This window comes from Carassius gibelio, chromosome A14, assembly GCF_023724105.1.
Source record: "Carassius gibelio isolate Cgi1373 ecotype wild population from Czech Republic chromosome A14, carGib1.2-hapl.c, whole genome shotgun sequence".
NCBI lineage: Eukaryota > Metazoa > Chordata > Actinopteri > Cypriniformes > Cyprinidae > Carassius > Carassius gibelio.
In genome coordinates, this window is record NC_068384.1 from 25482938 (window position 1) to 25500241 (window position 17304).

General features: G+C 35.2%; 4 protein-coding genes across 6 annotated transcripts in view; 3 read left to right on the forward strand and 1 right to left on the reverse strand.

Annotated features, from left to right (window-relative positions):
- LOC128026946 (ligand-dependent nuclear receptor corepressor-like protein) overlaps positions 1–17304 on the reverse strand; it is a 450432-nt gene that overhangs the window by 177068 nt on the left and 256060 nt on the right. The window lies entirely within an intron of this gene.
- Positions 1305–4434, forward strand: LOC128026954 (ras-related protein Rab-33A-like). The gene is made up of 2 exons (XM_052614256.1): positions 1305–1685; positions 2518–4434. Exons 1-2 carry the CDS (start codon positions 1422–1424, stop codon positions 2962–2964), a joined length of 711 nt encoding a protein of 236 aa, XP_052470216.1. The 5' UTR covers positions 1305–1421; the 3' UTR covers positions 2965–4434.
- On the forward strand, positions 5596–9186 carry LOC128026955 (selenoprotein T2-like). Its single transcript, XM_052614257.1, has 6 exons — positions 5596–5915; positions 6691–6801; positions 6878–7004; positions 7509–7596; positions 7697–7842; positions 8260–9186. The coding sequence occupies exons 1-5, from the start codon at positions 5731–5733 to the stop codon at positions 7816–7818; spliced, it is 633 nt and encodes a 210-aa protein (XP_052470217.1). The 5' UTR covers positions 5596–5730; the 3' UTR covers positions 7819–7842; positions 8260–9186.
- LOC128026957 (E3 ubiquitin-protein ligase RNF4) lies at positions 11828–17188 on the forward strand. The gene is made up of 8 exons (XM_052614260.1): positions 11828–11899; positions 12391–12478; positions 12617–12743; positions 14668–14744; positions 14906–14918; positions 15004–15127; positions 15443–15494; positions 16056–17188. Exons 2-8 carry the CDS (start codon positions 12467–12469, stop codon positions 16203–16205), a joined length of 555 nt encoding a protein of 184 aa, XP_052470220.1. The 5' UTR covers positions 11828–11899; positions 12391–12466; the 3' UTR covers positions 16206–17188.

The window sequence follows — 17304 nt, forward strand, 5'->3', positions numbered from 1 at the left end:
TTGGACTTTGCCTGGATTTACTACACTTGTACCCAGTAGTCACTTCACAGCACAGGTTGGAATTCACATGACAGAGGAGGGAACTTTAGTCATACAGGACCCATGCTTCATGAACTCAATGTAATGTGTAATGCTAGAAATGCCTTGGGGACAAGTGATCTTCAAGTGATCTGAGCAATATACAGAAATCCATAAAGTCATGTAGCATTTAGGTTCGCAGTTTAGAAAAATAAAACCGGTATTTTTCTATTAAACATAAATCATGATTTAAAAATCCACCAAAGCACATAAAATACCACCAAAAATATTGTTAAATGGCATTTTTCCTTAACTGTTTTTGTGAACAGGCATGGATTGTTATCTTTGAATTTCTTTAATAATATGTATTTAATTCATGAAGTTAATGGTTTGTACATTTTTCTTTATTCTACAGATTAAACTGAATAATATTACATACTTTTTATTTTAACATAAATTGTACATAAAACATCCCAGAACGTCTGTGATTTGGATATGTTCTGTAGAATTTCTTGCATTTTTCAATGCATCAGAACAAAATAGCCTTGACAGAGTAGAACGTGGCCTTGTGTGGTATAAATGTCAGCATTTTGGTATAGCTGTTCAAATAAATAAAACAAGAACACAGTTATGTAAGACACTTAGTGCCACACTGGGAAAATAAATAATAATATTTGATTTTTAGTCTTTAATTTCAAGTCAAGTCACATTTATTTGTACAGTGATTTATACATAAGTTTGATCATCCTCACAATTATAGGAACATAACAAAAACAGAACGCATTAATTTTGTAAAATTAATCAATTATGAAATGACTAATCAATTATGAAATAACATCAATTATGAATGCAGCTTTATAGAAGACAATAGTATCAGTGCAGTTAAACACAATTTCTAAATATTTTTTCTTCTAAAAACAAACCATCTATACTATTCTATACACATATGATCTGTGGCTATGGAGCCTACACTTTATCAACAATTATTATTATTATTTTATTATTATTACTTTTTTGATACTTACATTTTTGTGGGAGTTTGTCCTTTTAATTTTGGGGTGAACTATCCCTTTAAATTTTTTAAATGATAGGTAAAAATTGATAGCTTAAAGGCACTGTAAGTCGTTTTGGATAATTTTAATTTAATTTAATTTAATTTACCACGCTGTCCACTTATTATATACACAATTAATTTGTTTTTCAAATATTTTTAAGCAACCTATTTTTATTTTCGTTAAAAGTACTGCAGTTGGCATACACCTGTCAGTCTATGTAAACTTCCTGCATCTGCAAAGGGACTGGGAGTGGATCTGCCATCCCTTCCCCCATCACCACCACCACCATCATCATCATCATCACCGCCGGACCAGTGAACACCGGGCTCGGCACATCATTTCACCGTTATGGCAAATGAATTCCCAAACAACAGAGAAGGAACTGCAAACTCACGCCGTGCCAACCTCACGTCGTCTCTAGACCTAACCACGTCCTTAGATCACAGTGTGCAGACGCGGATTTTTAAAATCATTGTCATCGGGGACTCAAATGTGGGCAAGACCTGTTTAACCTTCCGCTTCACCGGCGGAGCCTTCCCCTGTAAGACTGAAGCCACAATCGGCGTGGATTTCAGGGAGAAAGCCGTGGAGATCGAGGGCGAGAAAATAAAGGTGGGATTTATTGTTGGAGTTGGTCTTGTCACGAAGGCCGTATCTCCTTGTATCACGACTGCATTGTGTGCTTCAGTGGAAATGTGACAGCAGCATCACGAGGAAGCTCAATGTTTACATTCCGAGAAATCACATTAATGACTCTTTCCGCTAGAATGTTGTTATACATGTTATACATGTTATACAAAATACATGTTATAATGTCGACATTTTTATTACAGTTTTACTTTTGTTTAAGATGTTCATAACCTGGTTCAAACTGGTTCTTAATGTTCTACATCTGGTTTTAACACAGCTAACGTTAAATCTTAAAAATCTTAATCTTTAAAAAAAAAAAAGCTTGTCAATAGATTGTCCAGAACTTTTGATATTTTATGGTATTGTTCACCAATAATCTTATATTTTCTTTTGAAGTTTTTTATTTTTTATTATTCATACATTGCAATACAATAGATTGGTGAAAAGAACATAGAATGCATGTATACATGTACATAACACATTATTTATCTATATTTATCTATCTATCTGTGTGTGTGTGTGTGTGTGTGTGTGTGTGTGTGTGTGTGTGTGATTTGAAATCAGTCAGTTGAGTTAATTTAACCCTTTAATATATAATTTATTAAATCACAGTCGTAATGTTTCTTTATGTTTAATGAGTAAAGTTCAAAGCAATGACCCATAGTTATTTGGATTTAACCATGAATAGTTAAAACAAGTATTTTTAAAGATGTTCAAAGTAGATTTATTTATTGTCATTCTAATCAGTTTCTTTTTGCATCAGTTTTCTCATTTAATTTCTCTTGAAATGTGTTGTTTGTTTCTTCTCTAACAGGTGCAAGTATGGGACACAGCGGGGCAGGAGCGCTTTCGGAAGAGCATGGTGGAGCATTACTACCGCAATGTGCATGCTATTGTATTTGTATATGACGTAACAAAAATGGCATCCTTCCAGAACCTAAAGACCTGGATTCAGGAGTGTAATGGGCACGGGGTGTCATCCTCGGTGCCTTGTGTACTGGTGGGTAACAAATGTGACCTAGTTGACCAGATCCAGGTCCCTTCCATCACTGCCCTCAAGTTTGCCGATGCTCATAACATGCTACTGTTTGAAACGTCAGCCAAAGATCCCAAGGAGAGCCAAAATGTGGACTCCATTTTCATGTGCCTGGCATGTCGTCTAAAAGCCCAAAGATCTCTGATCTACAGAAACATGGAAAGAGAAGGCTGCAGAGTGAAGCTGACACATCAGCCCGACCCTAAGAGTAACTGCCTGTGTTGAGGACCTTAAACTGTGAAATTATTAACATTGATCATTCACGATGCAAGGATGTGCCTGCAACTAATTTTAGTTACTTTATTACAGCTGCTCCAATAACTTTTTTTTTGTGTTCTTTTATTTTGTTCTTTTCTTTTTTTCAATTACACCATCACTAAAAAGGCAAATCCCACAAAACCTGTCAAGAACATTCAAAATGTATGTCATCTCAAAATCAAAAGAAATAAATGAGAAGTTAAGTTTTGCTGACAGAAAATGATACCTTTTAAGGCCATTTTTGCATTATGACATTATTATCATGACAGTTAAGCACACTTTCCCCATTACTGCAATGCAAATCATTACTGTAATGCAAAATGTATATATATATTAATATACTTCCTTTAATTTATGCTGATTTAAATAAAACTGTAAAAAAAATTCTAATGGCCCTATAATATGTTTCAGTTTATTAATCAAAAAAAAAAAATAATGCAACCTGGACATGTTTACACAAGATTTCTTCCATCTGATATATTTCCAATCCCTCATACTTAATTCAGGGCACACTTTACAACCTAAGTAATCTTTAAAGGTCTGAAGAAACGTGACATTTGTTGGATTTACAGTAATTTGTTTCTGTCAAACATTTGTTTGGATTCATCCATCAGCATACAATCAAGTGCACATATCATTTAGTGGAATAAAGGAATAAACCTTCCAGCACTGCATGAAGAGTTTCCCATGAGTTCCTACAATGATCATTTAAAATGTTTGTATTGCCTTAAAACATATAAATTTGCCACCGTTGCAAGTTATTTCTCAAAGCCTTGTGATTAAAAAAATATAATATTTGTCCGCTCACTAAGTGCATGGATACATTTGAAACCATTTCAAATTACAATTTAAACGTTCTGATGATTAGCATTAAATAGTTTGTGACCCAAATGTTAATGTAATCTGATAACAATCATAATTTAACTCATGCTTATTTTCAAGCAGCTTGGGAAAGAGTGTAACTACGTTTTATGTAGCATCACAGTATTTCACCAGCTTAAGGCTGTTCTTCCAAATGCATAAACACTCAAATATTTACAAATGCAAGGTTCAAACAGGCCAGTGATTGTTACATTTTTATTAAAAAGAACCAGAAAATAATGATTTTAACTTGACAGAGAAAGGCAGTATGAGTGATTCTGCAGAAGGGGTTGCTGGCAATATGGAAATGATGATTATGGGATGAGAGAGTGCAATTTGGTGCACCTGTGATTGTTTTTGTTTTGATTTTGTTCTACAGGAGAAGTTGCAGTTTTTTGTGGTTTCAAATGCTTTCATATTTGTTAGAGAATTCTCTGGTTTCAACAGTGTTAGGCTTATATCTGCTGAAGAAATTGAAGCCTTATGATTTGTCTTGTTTTGTGACCTTGTATGCTGTGTGACGTTACAGATGTATGTTTGATTTTGAGCACCAAATTAAATCTCAAATATCCCAAAGCACTGAATGTTTTATTACCCGGGAAATGCTTTAAAACATTTAACAATTATTGAAGTTCGTGTTTTAGAGAAAAAAAAAACCCTTTGAACTGAAGTGATTTTTTCCAATGTACAACACAATGCTGTTAATTATTATTTATGCTGAAAAGAGCATAAATAAACTATTTATAAACTAAGAGTGTGCTGCATTTGTAAAATCCCATTCAGCAGAAATTAATTGATTAATTAAGGCAAGTCCTAACAATACTAATACACAAAGAGTATGCGGCAATAATCAACCTGTTGTCATAAATAAATATAGAAATTTGCAATGAACAAAGAGGAGTTGAACATGTATTTGTTTAATGTGGAAAGGCTAATTTTTCACTTTACTTAATATAAACCAGTGCAAAAAGAGTGGAATGCTTATGTAATCAGTTTTATGTTAACATACTTGCTGTAGAATATAAGACTGGTTCTCACACCAACAGGCCATACATTAATACTTTAGTCAAAGGTGCCTAGGGTTAAGATATACTCTAAATGTCTGATGTAAATTACAAAACATTTAGTATTTATTGCATTTCAGAAGCAACATTTTAGGTATTTGCATACCTACTGAATAATGTGTTCCAGAAATCTGTTCGAATGTCATATTTTAAAGTTAAACTCATAATATATATATATATATATATATATATATATATATATATATATATATATATTTTTTTTTTTTTTTTTTTTTGCCTCTAACTGCGGAGCCTCTTAATATCTATTTATAACAAGTATTACAAGATGCTGAAACTCATAATCATGAAAATTCACAGGAAAAAAAAAAATAAAATAAAAAATAACAGACAAATGAATATACCCATTCTCTTAAGATCATTAGCTCTGGAGAGATGGGCTATAAAAATGACAGTTTTTCTCCTCATATATTTTTGCACAGTAAGTAATTTATGTGCTGTGTAAAAATTAGGGGGTGGAACGTTATTGTAACTATTGTCTGTTTAAAAAAATAGTATGCATACTGTAATTCATCTTTTATTTGCAATGTATATTTATACTAAATGTACTAATTTCCTCCTCCATGCTGGAGGCAAAAACCTGAAATGTGTTGCTGCCACAAGTCACCAGTAGATGTCGCGGTTTTCCACGTTCTCCATCATGACTCAGCGTGGCAGACTTTTATTTTGAAACATATTTGGTCAATTTATCCTGTTTCATTTGGTTCGTGTTTAGTTTTATTAGTTCCGCGGCAGCGGCGGCAGGAGCAGGACTGTGAGCACGGTTCTGTTACCGTGGAAGGGGCCGGAGATGGCGGAGTACAGTCAGACGGGTATATTAACGGCCCTGCTGCTGTTTACTGTGGTAACTGTGAAGGATATTTATGTGGGCCGCAACAGCATGACTCAACAGGACAGCACTGGACCCGACCTGCAAACACAGAGACAGAACAAACACACACTCTACACGGGTCCGGTTCTCAAGTTCCAGTACTGGTGAGAAACTCCACACACACTGATGTTATTCGGTGGCTTTACTGTCTGTTTAAAGCCCATGGGGATGCTAAGCTAATAAGGCTAACGTTACATGCCTGAACGTAAATAATACATAATTATAATATTTATGTTGATAGACAAAATAAAAATTACTATATCTTGAAAATGCATGTTTTTCCCATTATAAGTATAACTAATATAAATAAAAAATAAAAAAATGTCATGAGATGAATGTCAAAAGACGCTTTTTTGTGTGTAACTTACGTAATTAACGTCTTTGCTGCGAAAACAGCTCATGATATCTTGCATTCATGTAACTATTATCTAATTGAAATGTGTTGAATTGTGCAGATTATTGTAAATCTGTTTAAAGCTTGACTGAGCTTACGTTACACTGCTCTGTAAGAACACAGAAGACAATAGATCAGAGGGACTTATTAGACTTAGATTAATAGATCTAGATCTGTGGTTTTAATTTTTATTTTAATTAAAAGTGGTTTTATTAATTTTTTCAGCGTTTTTTCTCAGATGTATGTATTTATAAATATATTTATATATATATAAGTAAACATATTTTAATCAATATTGTGCTAGTGACGTGTAACCTAGTTCAAGCAATAGTAAATATGAGGTCAAAAAAATTAATAAACAAACACGCGTGGATATATTATGATTTTGTAAAATAGGCTGGATTTTCATTTCATATAGACTTGGATATCATATCAATGACTATTTCTAAAATGATTTACCACTATCAATATCTGTTTGTTTTCAGTATATCCTGAGGGTACAGTAAGGTGTTCCAGGAGTACTCCCGGTCCATCAGCCAGCTGTACCCGGACATCCGAATCGAGGGAGAGAATTACCCTCCCAAACCCATCAACAAGTTAGTGTGTTTTTCCAGATTTTATGGAATTGGCCCTCTGTCCTAACTTTAACTTATCTTGTGTCTTCCTCTACAGATACATTGGAAATTTCATCTCCTACTTCAAACTGCTTGCCATCGCCTTGATTGTGACTGGACAAAATCCTTTCCAAATGTTTGGAATGAACACTCCAAGTATATGGTCCTGGGGACAGGAGAATAAGGTAATGTTTATGTAGAAGGGCTTTGGCTCTAACCGGATTTTATAATTGAGATTAGGCTTAAGATAAACTTGCACTGTGACTGTCACGCAAATGAGCAGCATTTCAGAGCCATAACTGTGTCATTGAGTGTGAAGGGCATGCCTGGAATTGGCGGAATGTGTATGATGATGATGTAGTGTTTGTAAACACCTGTTTAAATGTAAAGACGTAAAATCAACATTTACTGCATTTGCAATTTTAAAGAGATCCCAGTTGTGATTAAATTGAAGTAGCTTCAGATTTTTTTCTGTATTGAGTAAAACAGACTCACAAGAAGAGAAAAATACAGGTTGGAGATTTGGTTTGGTCCATTGGTTGATGTAAGAAAGACACTAGAGAGAGTCTAAACTCAATCTTGAATGATATATATATATATATATCTTTTTCTTATTTTCTCCACTGTCTGCATGTTGCTTTTAATAACCTGAAAGAAAATTTCTCACGTTTGATGGGTATGTTTTGCAGATATTCTCCTGCCTCATGGCATTCTTCATTAGTAACATGTTGGAGACCCATTTCCTCTCGACAGGAGCTTTTGAGATTTCATTGAATGGTAATGTCATTTGGATGCCCACTACAGTTGGGGGAGAAAATGTAAAGATGTGAACAATATATGTATGTCAAAAAAGCATCACTATTTCTCTCTGGTTTAGATGTACCAGTTTGGTCCAAGTTGCAATCAGGATATGTGCCCAGCATTCAGGAACTTTTCCAGATCTTGGATAACCACCTTAAGATGAATCAGGTTGACAAGATGAACTTTCCCTCACCATAGTGATGTTGTTTTTGCCAAGGGACGGTGAGTGTTAAAGCCTGTACAATAGGACTGTGCAAAAAATCAAATGCTATTTTCATGCGCATCTTGTCAGTAAAGACACTCCTGTGATTAGTATATCTCCAGCACGTGCATTCAGATCAGGATTGCCAGGTTTTCAAAACAATACCTGCCCAATTACTTCTCAAAACTAGCCCAATCGCATTTCGTTCTGGGCGAAAATGGTCAAATAGCCCTCGATGCCTTCAGTGTGACTATACAATTTTAATAGTCATGAAAATAAAGAAAACTCTTTGAATGAGAAGGTGTGTCCAAACTTTTGGTGTGTACTGTAAGTAAAAACTATTTAAAAATTGCCCTTTTTGAAACTATGACGCTGCGTTGAACAACATGCATAATTAAACACAACAGCAGCGTTAAGTGTCCTAATGTCCTCTGCAGGTCTCCGGAGCTGTTTCTCTGGTCAGTGGGACTGTGGATTGTGGCATAATGAAGGCCTGCACTGCAAACAGCTCGCTGTTAGTACAGGCTCGATGCTCAGCCACCACAAACACTCTTTCTGCCCAGCGACACACACCTTTGGATTGACTACATCTCTTCAGAGCATTTAACGCGTATTCTTAGTGTGAAAGACATGTGTGAGCTAAAGGCACTACAATACATTTTTTATGCTGAAGTTTTTTTTTTTTTTTAATCAGGATTCTGTTTGTAACAAGTGCTTTTAGCTGAAATTGAATGGAATGCTCCATCTTTCTCAAGGGCAACTGTGATGTTATCTTAACGTAGATGTCTTAAAATTACCTTTAACATTATTATTTGTTTGCACTGGTGTAGACTGTACTGTACTCTGGGTATTGGATTTTTTTTTTATTAGTGGGTTTGTTTGCGTACTGCAGAAACATGCAGTTTTGTTAGTGAGCTATCGGTTTTTTTTTAATGCTTGAAATTGTAAATTTTTTGTCCTGTTGTCACAGGTTTGCTGGTTAGATTCATAAGTACAGCATGTGCTTGTGGAGGGAATTAAGGCCAGATCTTCCTCTCTTCTGCTTAAACTTTAACCGTATACATTAGCACTGCCAGAGTAATCTGTGAAATCAGCGTAACTCTTCAGATCTCTGCAGTCGGTGCGATTGAGAGTGTTGCATATCAGAAGACCATATATGAATGGTATTTCCAAAGATTCCCGCTATTTTTCCAGCTCTCCATATAGATGTGACAGTAAGCAATGTACCCCTTACATTTAAGTGTACCTCTCTGTGAATTTGTAACAAATGTGATACTAATAGTAGGCATTAAGTTGCTTCGAGAGAATAAATTTTACTCTTATTTCACAGTGATGTAAAATAAAGATTAATATATAAAATGTAATTGTTCCTAATTTATTTGTGTGTGTGTGTGTGTGTGTGATTGATTGATTGTACTCCACTCTCTTAAAGCCTTTTCGGGTTTTGTACTCTATTGTGATAGTTGTGCATGAGTTATAGGTTTGTCCTGAGCAGTTTACTTTTTATTTTATGATTTTAGGACTTTTTGTTGATTCTGTGAGCGTTATGTTAGCACAATTGTATCATGAATCTGAACCATAGCGTTTATTATCCACCAAACACAAAGCTAATATTGGAATAATTAACATAAGGGTCATAATCATTCATTATATCTTAAGTATTTAAACTTAAAAAGCAGATTGGAAGGAATGAACATACAGTTGTCCACTACTCTATAAATATATATATATATATATATATATATATATATATACACACACACACATACATATTCATACATACAGGTGCTGGTCATATAATTAGAATATCATCAAAAAGTGAAACTTGTATATTATATTCATTCATTTAACACAGACTGATATATTTCAAATGTTTATTTCTTTTAATTTTGATGATTATAACTGACCATTAAGGACAATCCCAAATTCAGTATCTCAGAAAATTAGAATATTGTGAAAAGGTTAAATATTGAAGAAACCTGGTGCAAATCTGTAATCAGCTTATTAACTCAAAACACCTGCAAAGGCCTTTAAATGGTCTCTCAGTCTAGTTCTGTAGGCTACACAATCACAGGGGAAGACTGCTGACTTGACAGTTGTCCAAAAGACGACCATTGACACCTTGCACAAGGAGGGCAAGACACAAAAGGTCATTGCAAAAGAGGCTGGTTGTTCACAGAACTTTGTGTCCAAGCACATTAATAAAGAGGTGAAGGGAAGGAAAAGGTATGGTAGAAAAAAAAGTGTACAAGCAATAGGGATAACCGCACCCTGGAGAGGATTGCACCCTGCAGCTGGAGTCAGTGTTTCAAGAACCACGCACAGACTTTTGCAAGACATGGGTTTCAGCTGTTGCATTCCTCGTCAGAAGCGTCTAAAGACAAAATGGACTGGACTGCATTTCCTTTTAAAATCAGGGTCCACGAGTCTGGAGGAAGAGAGGAGAGGCACACAATCCACGTTGCTTGAGGTCCAGTGTAAAATTTCCACAGTCATTGATGGTTTTCAGTGCCATGTCATCTGTTGGTGTTGGTCCACTGTGTTTTCTGAGGTCAAAGGTCAACACAGCCGTATACCAGGAAGTTTTAGAGCACTCCATGCTTCCTGCTGCTGACCAACTTTATGGAGATGCAGATTTAATTTTCCAACAGGACTTGGCACCTGCACACAGTGCCAAAGCTACCAGTACCTGGTTTAAGGACCATGGTATCCCTGTTTTTAATTGGCCAGCAAAAAAATCTATGGGGTATTGTGAAGAGGAAGATGCAATATGCCAGACCTAAGAATGGGGAAGTGTAGCTGAGGAACATACATATATTTACTTGTGTTTTGAAGACATCTCTCTTTGAATTGGGCTCTTGTCTGATTTCATCACATGACATCAGGCCCATATAAGTGGGCTATTATTTGTGAAAGACTACAGAATATAGTATAGTGTCTCTGCTTTGTTGTACCGTTCACATTTTCCCTAATATTAGTGATGTCATCTAAAAAGACTGCCCCATCTAACAAGAGCGATAGAGCTTGATAAACAAGGAAAAGTAATGTGATGTTTGAAAATCTTTTCGGTTAATGGGATTGTCCAGCTCTGTAGTCAAAAAGACTTCGTCTTTAAGCACTCAGAATCAGAATGAGCTTTATTGCCAGGTGTGTTTACACATACGAGGAATTTGTTTTCGTGACAAAAGCTTTCACAGTGCAACAAAATGACAGCGACAGAAAAAAAAGAAGAAAAAAAAACATACAAGTAGGTAAGGAATAACAATAAATACTGACTATTGTATGTGAAGGGACATTACAATAAGCAGTTGGTATATTATGTGCAAATTTGAAGTTTAGACTAAGTATGTGTGTATAAATAGTGTTGTGTGTTCCACAGTTATTATCAAGTGTTCATTAGATGGATTGTCTGGGGGAAGAAACCGTTCCTGTGTCTGGTCGTTCTCCTTACCAGTACTAGCCAAGGAATTTGAATATTAAAACTGATTACATTTTCTGATGTGCATCTCCACTGCTTCTACCTTAGCCTTTTTAGTTTTAAGATCAGGGTTTTTCAATCCTTTTAGATGCCATGGACCCCCAAATATGATCATTCTTGTGCATAGGACGCCCAACCTACAATTTGAAAAGCATGGATAAAGACTCCATTTTCACTGTGAAAAATTTATATTATAAATATGTCTGAAATATTGTTTGGAAAGTTTTAGGATTAGGTAAGGTAGCCCCTACTCATAGTACCGTACTGTTAGATGCATTTATATAGTATTTTCTAGAGTATTTTATTCTATTCAGTATTTATTTTACCTATTAAATCCTAGTTTCACATTATTAATTACATTTATATATGTGTGTATGTGTGTGTGTGTGTGTGGTCCTATTACCCTATATCGTTAATTTCAACAATTTTCTGTCCATGTTATATGCTTGTTTTTTATGTTGTGATGTGATTTATGGAAATACAGACTGGCGTGCATACATACAGTCCCACAGGAGGCGCTGTGTTCAGAATTGTGTCTTATTCTACTGTATTTACGCTCTGGCTCTGAGAGGCTGACTGTTGGACAGTGCTGACTCTGAGTATGTTACCGGCTATTCTTTAAAACTGACGATAATGTTGATTTATAACGTAACAATTTAATATTAAATGCTGTACAATAATGTATCAAATAATACTTTAAACCAACGGAGGTTTCTAGCGCACTGAAAATCAATCAAGCTCGCTGTCAGAGCTAGGATGAACAGATCCTTTTAGCTTGTTAGCGAATTAGCTGCCATTTAAAACCCTTTGACAGTTTCTTTAATGTATTCTTATTCAGTAATTATTAATGTTAATTAAATAACAAAACGGTCTTTTGTTTTCTAGGAATGTCATACGTTAAAAAGTATATTTGGTTAAATGCTGAGATGTTGAGCTCGCTCATTTTTATACTATATTTGACACTAGTGTTTTTAACTTGAAAATATAGCTACAAATTATTTAAAACTAAACAACACGGTTATCTTTAGACTGAAATACTTATTTCAATACAGTTTGTGTCTTACAATATTACTAATCTGTGTTTTAACAGTATAGAAGAATTATCTGGTGGCTAAGTAATATTTGAAGGCACATTGGGGGATTATCGGCGATCAACAAAAGTCAACATGAGTACTGCTGTGAGTATTAATGGCCAGGTGATCAGTCACGTGATCAGTTCTGATTACATTTAAACTATTGCAGCTTGTATAGGAGTTTCCTTGCTGCTAAACAATAACAGTAATACTGTAGTAACCACTTGTGTCTCCTGTTTTTAGACACAGAGGAAAAGACGAACATCATCTGCTACATGTTCCCGCCGTGGAAACAGCAAGAGGAACCGGACCCAGATGTCCCAAACAGCGATGGAGACCATTGATGTGCTGGAAAGTGACCGTGCTCCCAGTGAGTTTGATACTTTTGTTCAGAATTTAGATTTGTGAACTGAAATTTGTATCCATAGAACCCTGTTTAGTGTGCAGCAGTCATGTTGCAATATTAGAAATCCCATTCATTTTCTTAAAAGCGGAACTGATGACAAGCTCTGGGCCGCAAGGTTGATCGATCAGGGTTTCTGCGGGTTTTAAAAAGTTCTTGAAGGGGTCATGAACTGAGAACTCAAGTTTCCCTTGATCATTTGACATATAACGAGTCCTAAAAAATCCTGTAAGTCTCTTGTTAGTTCAAAAAACTGCTTTTATTGAAACCAGGATCAGAAAACAACTCGTTTTGGAATATGACGTAATAGTTGTGTCATGTCGCTAATCGGTTTCTTTCAGGTCAGAAGCAGCGCGAATGCTTATGTCAGATATAGAGCAGATATACATCAGTTTACTGTTGGGGATTTGTTGTCAATCGTGCTGCATCCAGTGTAGATTGAATTCTGTTGTCTAGTCGTGTTGCTCCACTCTTGTCCGGTGTAAACACGGGGAGAAAATTAGCCAAGAGCTCCAGATCGCGTCAGTGAAACTTTGTTTGCTTTACTTTGCTATGGGTTTCATTTTTACATGACCGTTTGATGTAGGCTTTTCTGAGAGACTGAAAGTAAAAGTTGAGGCAGGGCTGAGTGTGACTAGAGTGGATCCAACAGTAATGTCGCAACACAGAAGTGAGTGAACATGCTTTTTCAACTATCGCATTGTCTGTTCCAAAATGTTTGACATGTACTGAGTATTTATACATTTTAACCCGAAATGACCCATGCTGTTTTTGGAGTACATCACAGCAGCATCCATTAGTTATTTTAATAATACGAAACTGTTAGCCAGTCATAGCAGTGGGCATTTACTTGTGAGTCTTGAAAGTTCCCTGCCTATAAAAACAGACTGTTCTGCAGAGAGGCTTTAAAAACAGGATAGAAAATAGGTGTAAAATCACACTAACACTAAGTTTTTATCCAAAGCGACTTACAAATGAGGACAATGGAAGCAATCAAAATCAACAAAAGAGCAATGATATATAAGTATTAATTTCTAAATGTCCTTAAATCAACATACGCAGGGCTTAAAGTTTCCACTGTGCAGCGTTTGGCTGTGAAAAAAAAAAAAAAAATCCTACATTTAAAAAAAAATAAATAAATCTTGTTCATTGATATCATATGCCAGCTTCATTTTTTTATTACCGGTAAGTTATCAAAAAACAAGATCTCTTCTGTCATTTTGCTTTTCAAGTAACGATATCTTGATTTAAGAATCTTTAGACATTTACACTAGAAAACAAGACTAAAACACAACAATTTTTTGCAGTGTGATCCAAAGGTATTGTAAAATATATTTCTGTATTCTAGTGTTTGAAAACAAAGCTATTTATTTATGTTAAAGAAATGAAGATCTGTTCGAAGTTGTATTTTCATTCTGCTTCTACAACTCCTTTATTTGCTTCCTAGACATCTGAATATAGAGAATATAGTTGCCTTCAATTTATTCCTTAAATTGTCCTTGCTTGGCCTTTGAAAGGTCTTTAATTTAAGTCATAGATTTACCTTCATAAAACCTGTTGATGATTTTTTTAATCAGTTGGTGTAGTTTTTTTTCTCATTAAAGCGAAGTTCAGCTTTGTACTTTGTCAGATTTTCAAATACTTTTTGCTTCAAATCAAAGTCTGTAATGTTGAGCTGACTTTAGTTCATGGCTTATAACCCTTTATCAAGTCTTTGTACAAATCCCTATTGGAAAAATGAATGGAAAATACATTTCATAATTCTAATCTTCTATTTTTGGAAATACTCTCTGTGTGTAGTGATTCTGTATCCTTTTTCAGACTTTTGGTCGAACTGAACTGGAATTAAAAATAAATGCTAACGTTTCTCTTTCATGCTGTCTTGTCAAAGGTGAAGATGTGGTAGATTTAACATGTGAAGGCTCTGAACCTGCGGTTGTTGACCTCACCAATAATGATTCTATTGTGGTGAGTCTTAAAGACTTGAATTGAAATTTTTTACTATAGTAAAGATTTGAATGAAGCATGTGCTTTCCATTCTTGGATTGTGTTGATATTATTAAGAGGGTTTTTAATGAATTCTGTCTATTTTCTGTCTCGCCGTTCTCTCATCGTCCAATGGGATAAAGCTTGTGGAAGATGGTAATGTATCATTCTGTTTATCAAAAATGTCTTAACTGTGTCTTTGTCTTACTAAACTGCAGTTACGTTCATGTTTGTGTTGCAGGTGTGCAAAGCAGACGCGGACAGGGCACAGAGAGTTATGTACTGAGCAGCGATGAAGAGGAAGAGTCCAGTCTTAGACTCAGTCCAGGCTTACTGTCCTCTCTACATGCCAGCTCGAGGGCCAGGTACACACACACATCCATCATCACACACATTACATTGGTCTAGAACTTAATGAATGAATCCTTGTAGGCAAATTCTGAATGCAGTTTTGTGAATTTTTACATTTAAAAAAAGTTAAAGCAACACTCCACTTTAAAAAAAAATAAATAAAAGTAAACTCATTTTCCAACTCCCCTAAAGTTAAACAGGTGAGTTTTACCGTTTTCAAATCCAATCAGCCGATATCTGGGTCTGGCGGTAGCACTTTTAGCTTATCTTAGCGTAAATCATTGAATCAGTCTGATTTAATTTGTGTTGTGGGGTTCTGCTGTCCATAGGTCTACGCCAGGGGCTGTTAGCTGTCCTGTTTGCATGGATGCTTATTCAGAGGTAAGTGGTTATATGTGCAAACTATCACATAAGCAGTTAATTTATACAGTTAGTTCACCCCAAAATTAACTTTATCATTTACTGACCCTCATGTCATTCTAAACATGTACTTTGCAGTGCACAAATCTCTCAGAATTTATAAAAAAAAGTATCTTAATTTGTGTTTCGAAGATGAACAAAAGTCTTATGAGGTTTGTAAATGATTACGGTGTTCATTTTGAGCTAAACTGTCCCTTTAAATTGACCCTGAATGAACACTGTCATCTTATACTCACACTCAAGATGATGCACTTTTTTTGGTGGAACACAAAAAGAGACTTTTAAAAGAATGAAAATAAATGTTGACCAGGGGTTTTAAAGCTTCAAAAACAATTGGAAGTGCAAAGAAAGAGAAGTAAGAAGATGTTTTGGGTTTGCAGTGACATGAGAGTGAGTGAATGATGAACCATTTAGATTTTGGATTGAAGTTAACTATTTAATTGAACTAATTATTTATTTTAGTCTATAATGTAAAGTGTTTCTCTGGTTAATTGAAATGTCTGGCTTTGATTTCATTTTCAGATCATTGACAGTGGTCGGCTCATGGTCTCCACAAAGTGCGGCCACCTCTTCTGCAGTCAGTGCATCCGCGACTCTCTCAGCAGAGCTCACAGCTGCCCTACATGTAGAAAGAAACTCACACACAAACAGTATCACCCAGTGTATATCTAATGGTAAAAACTTGTCTCACAGCTCTTCTAGTATGCTCTCATGAAACAATTTCACAGCTCCATATGTTCACCGGCTGTTTATAGTTCACACATAAATGATATTCGCCATTATTTTGACTTGCAAGATTCTGTTGTAACCAAAAGGGCACTTGATCCAGGATTAAGTGTTTATTTTATTTTATTTTAAAAGTGTTTGTGTGACTGTGTGTGTGTGTATGTATGCATGTATGTATTTATGTATGTATGTGTGTGTATATATATAATATACACGCACACACGCACTGTTTTGTAGTGAAGGAGTTTTGGGAATATATGCTGACGTTGAGTAGCCATTTTTAAGGCTTTAAACGTTTAAGGTCTTGGCTGCTATGTAAGTATTATTATTTTATTTTTGTCAGCTGTTCAGCTTGTAGTATTGAATAACGTTGTCCAGTTTAAATTAAAAATGAATGACCAACTGTCACAAGTAGGATCTTGTAATGTTTCGTTTAGTCTTGAACAAAATGGGTTCCTGCTGTGATGGTCTCTTATTGTTTAGTGAAATTTGTGAGCCTGTAATGATAGTTTTGGGCGCATTGCCTTCATCTGGTGGACAGCTTTTAGCTCGCCCTCCCCTTGTACCTGCTCTTATTTGTTTGTATAGTCTTAGTACCAGCCTTGTTAGCTTAAACTGTCTCTCAAAGTTAACTTGTTTTCAGTCATTGTTTGTTTGAATTGAATCAATATTGATTCTTATTTTGTCATTAAGCAAATTGTTTCATGAGTTTCTGAGGGAACAATGGATGTTGACTATGTAAATGCTCTTTTGTCTCAGAAGCACTTTTAAAGACCTCTTCAACTGATCTTTTGGTCAGAGAAGTGAATGGTAAATACTTATTGATTGGTTAGCAGAGGGTGAATAAAGCTAACAAGGCTCGTTTGCCAACTATATGTTAAATGTCAAAAGACCACTAACTTTATTTCAATAAACATTTTGATCAATGATTGATTGCTTTATTTCATAGGATTTCTTAAGATGTTTTAATAAGTACTGCATTTTCAAAATAAATTGTGCAGAGAGACTTCATCAAACATAATAGCTTTCATTCTGGTGAGCTAAC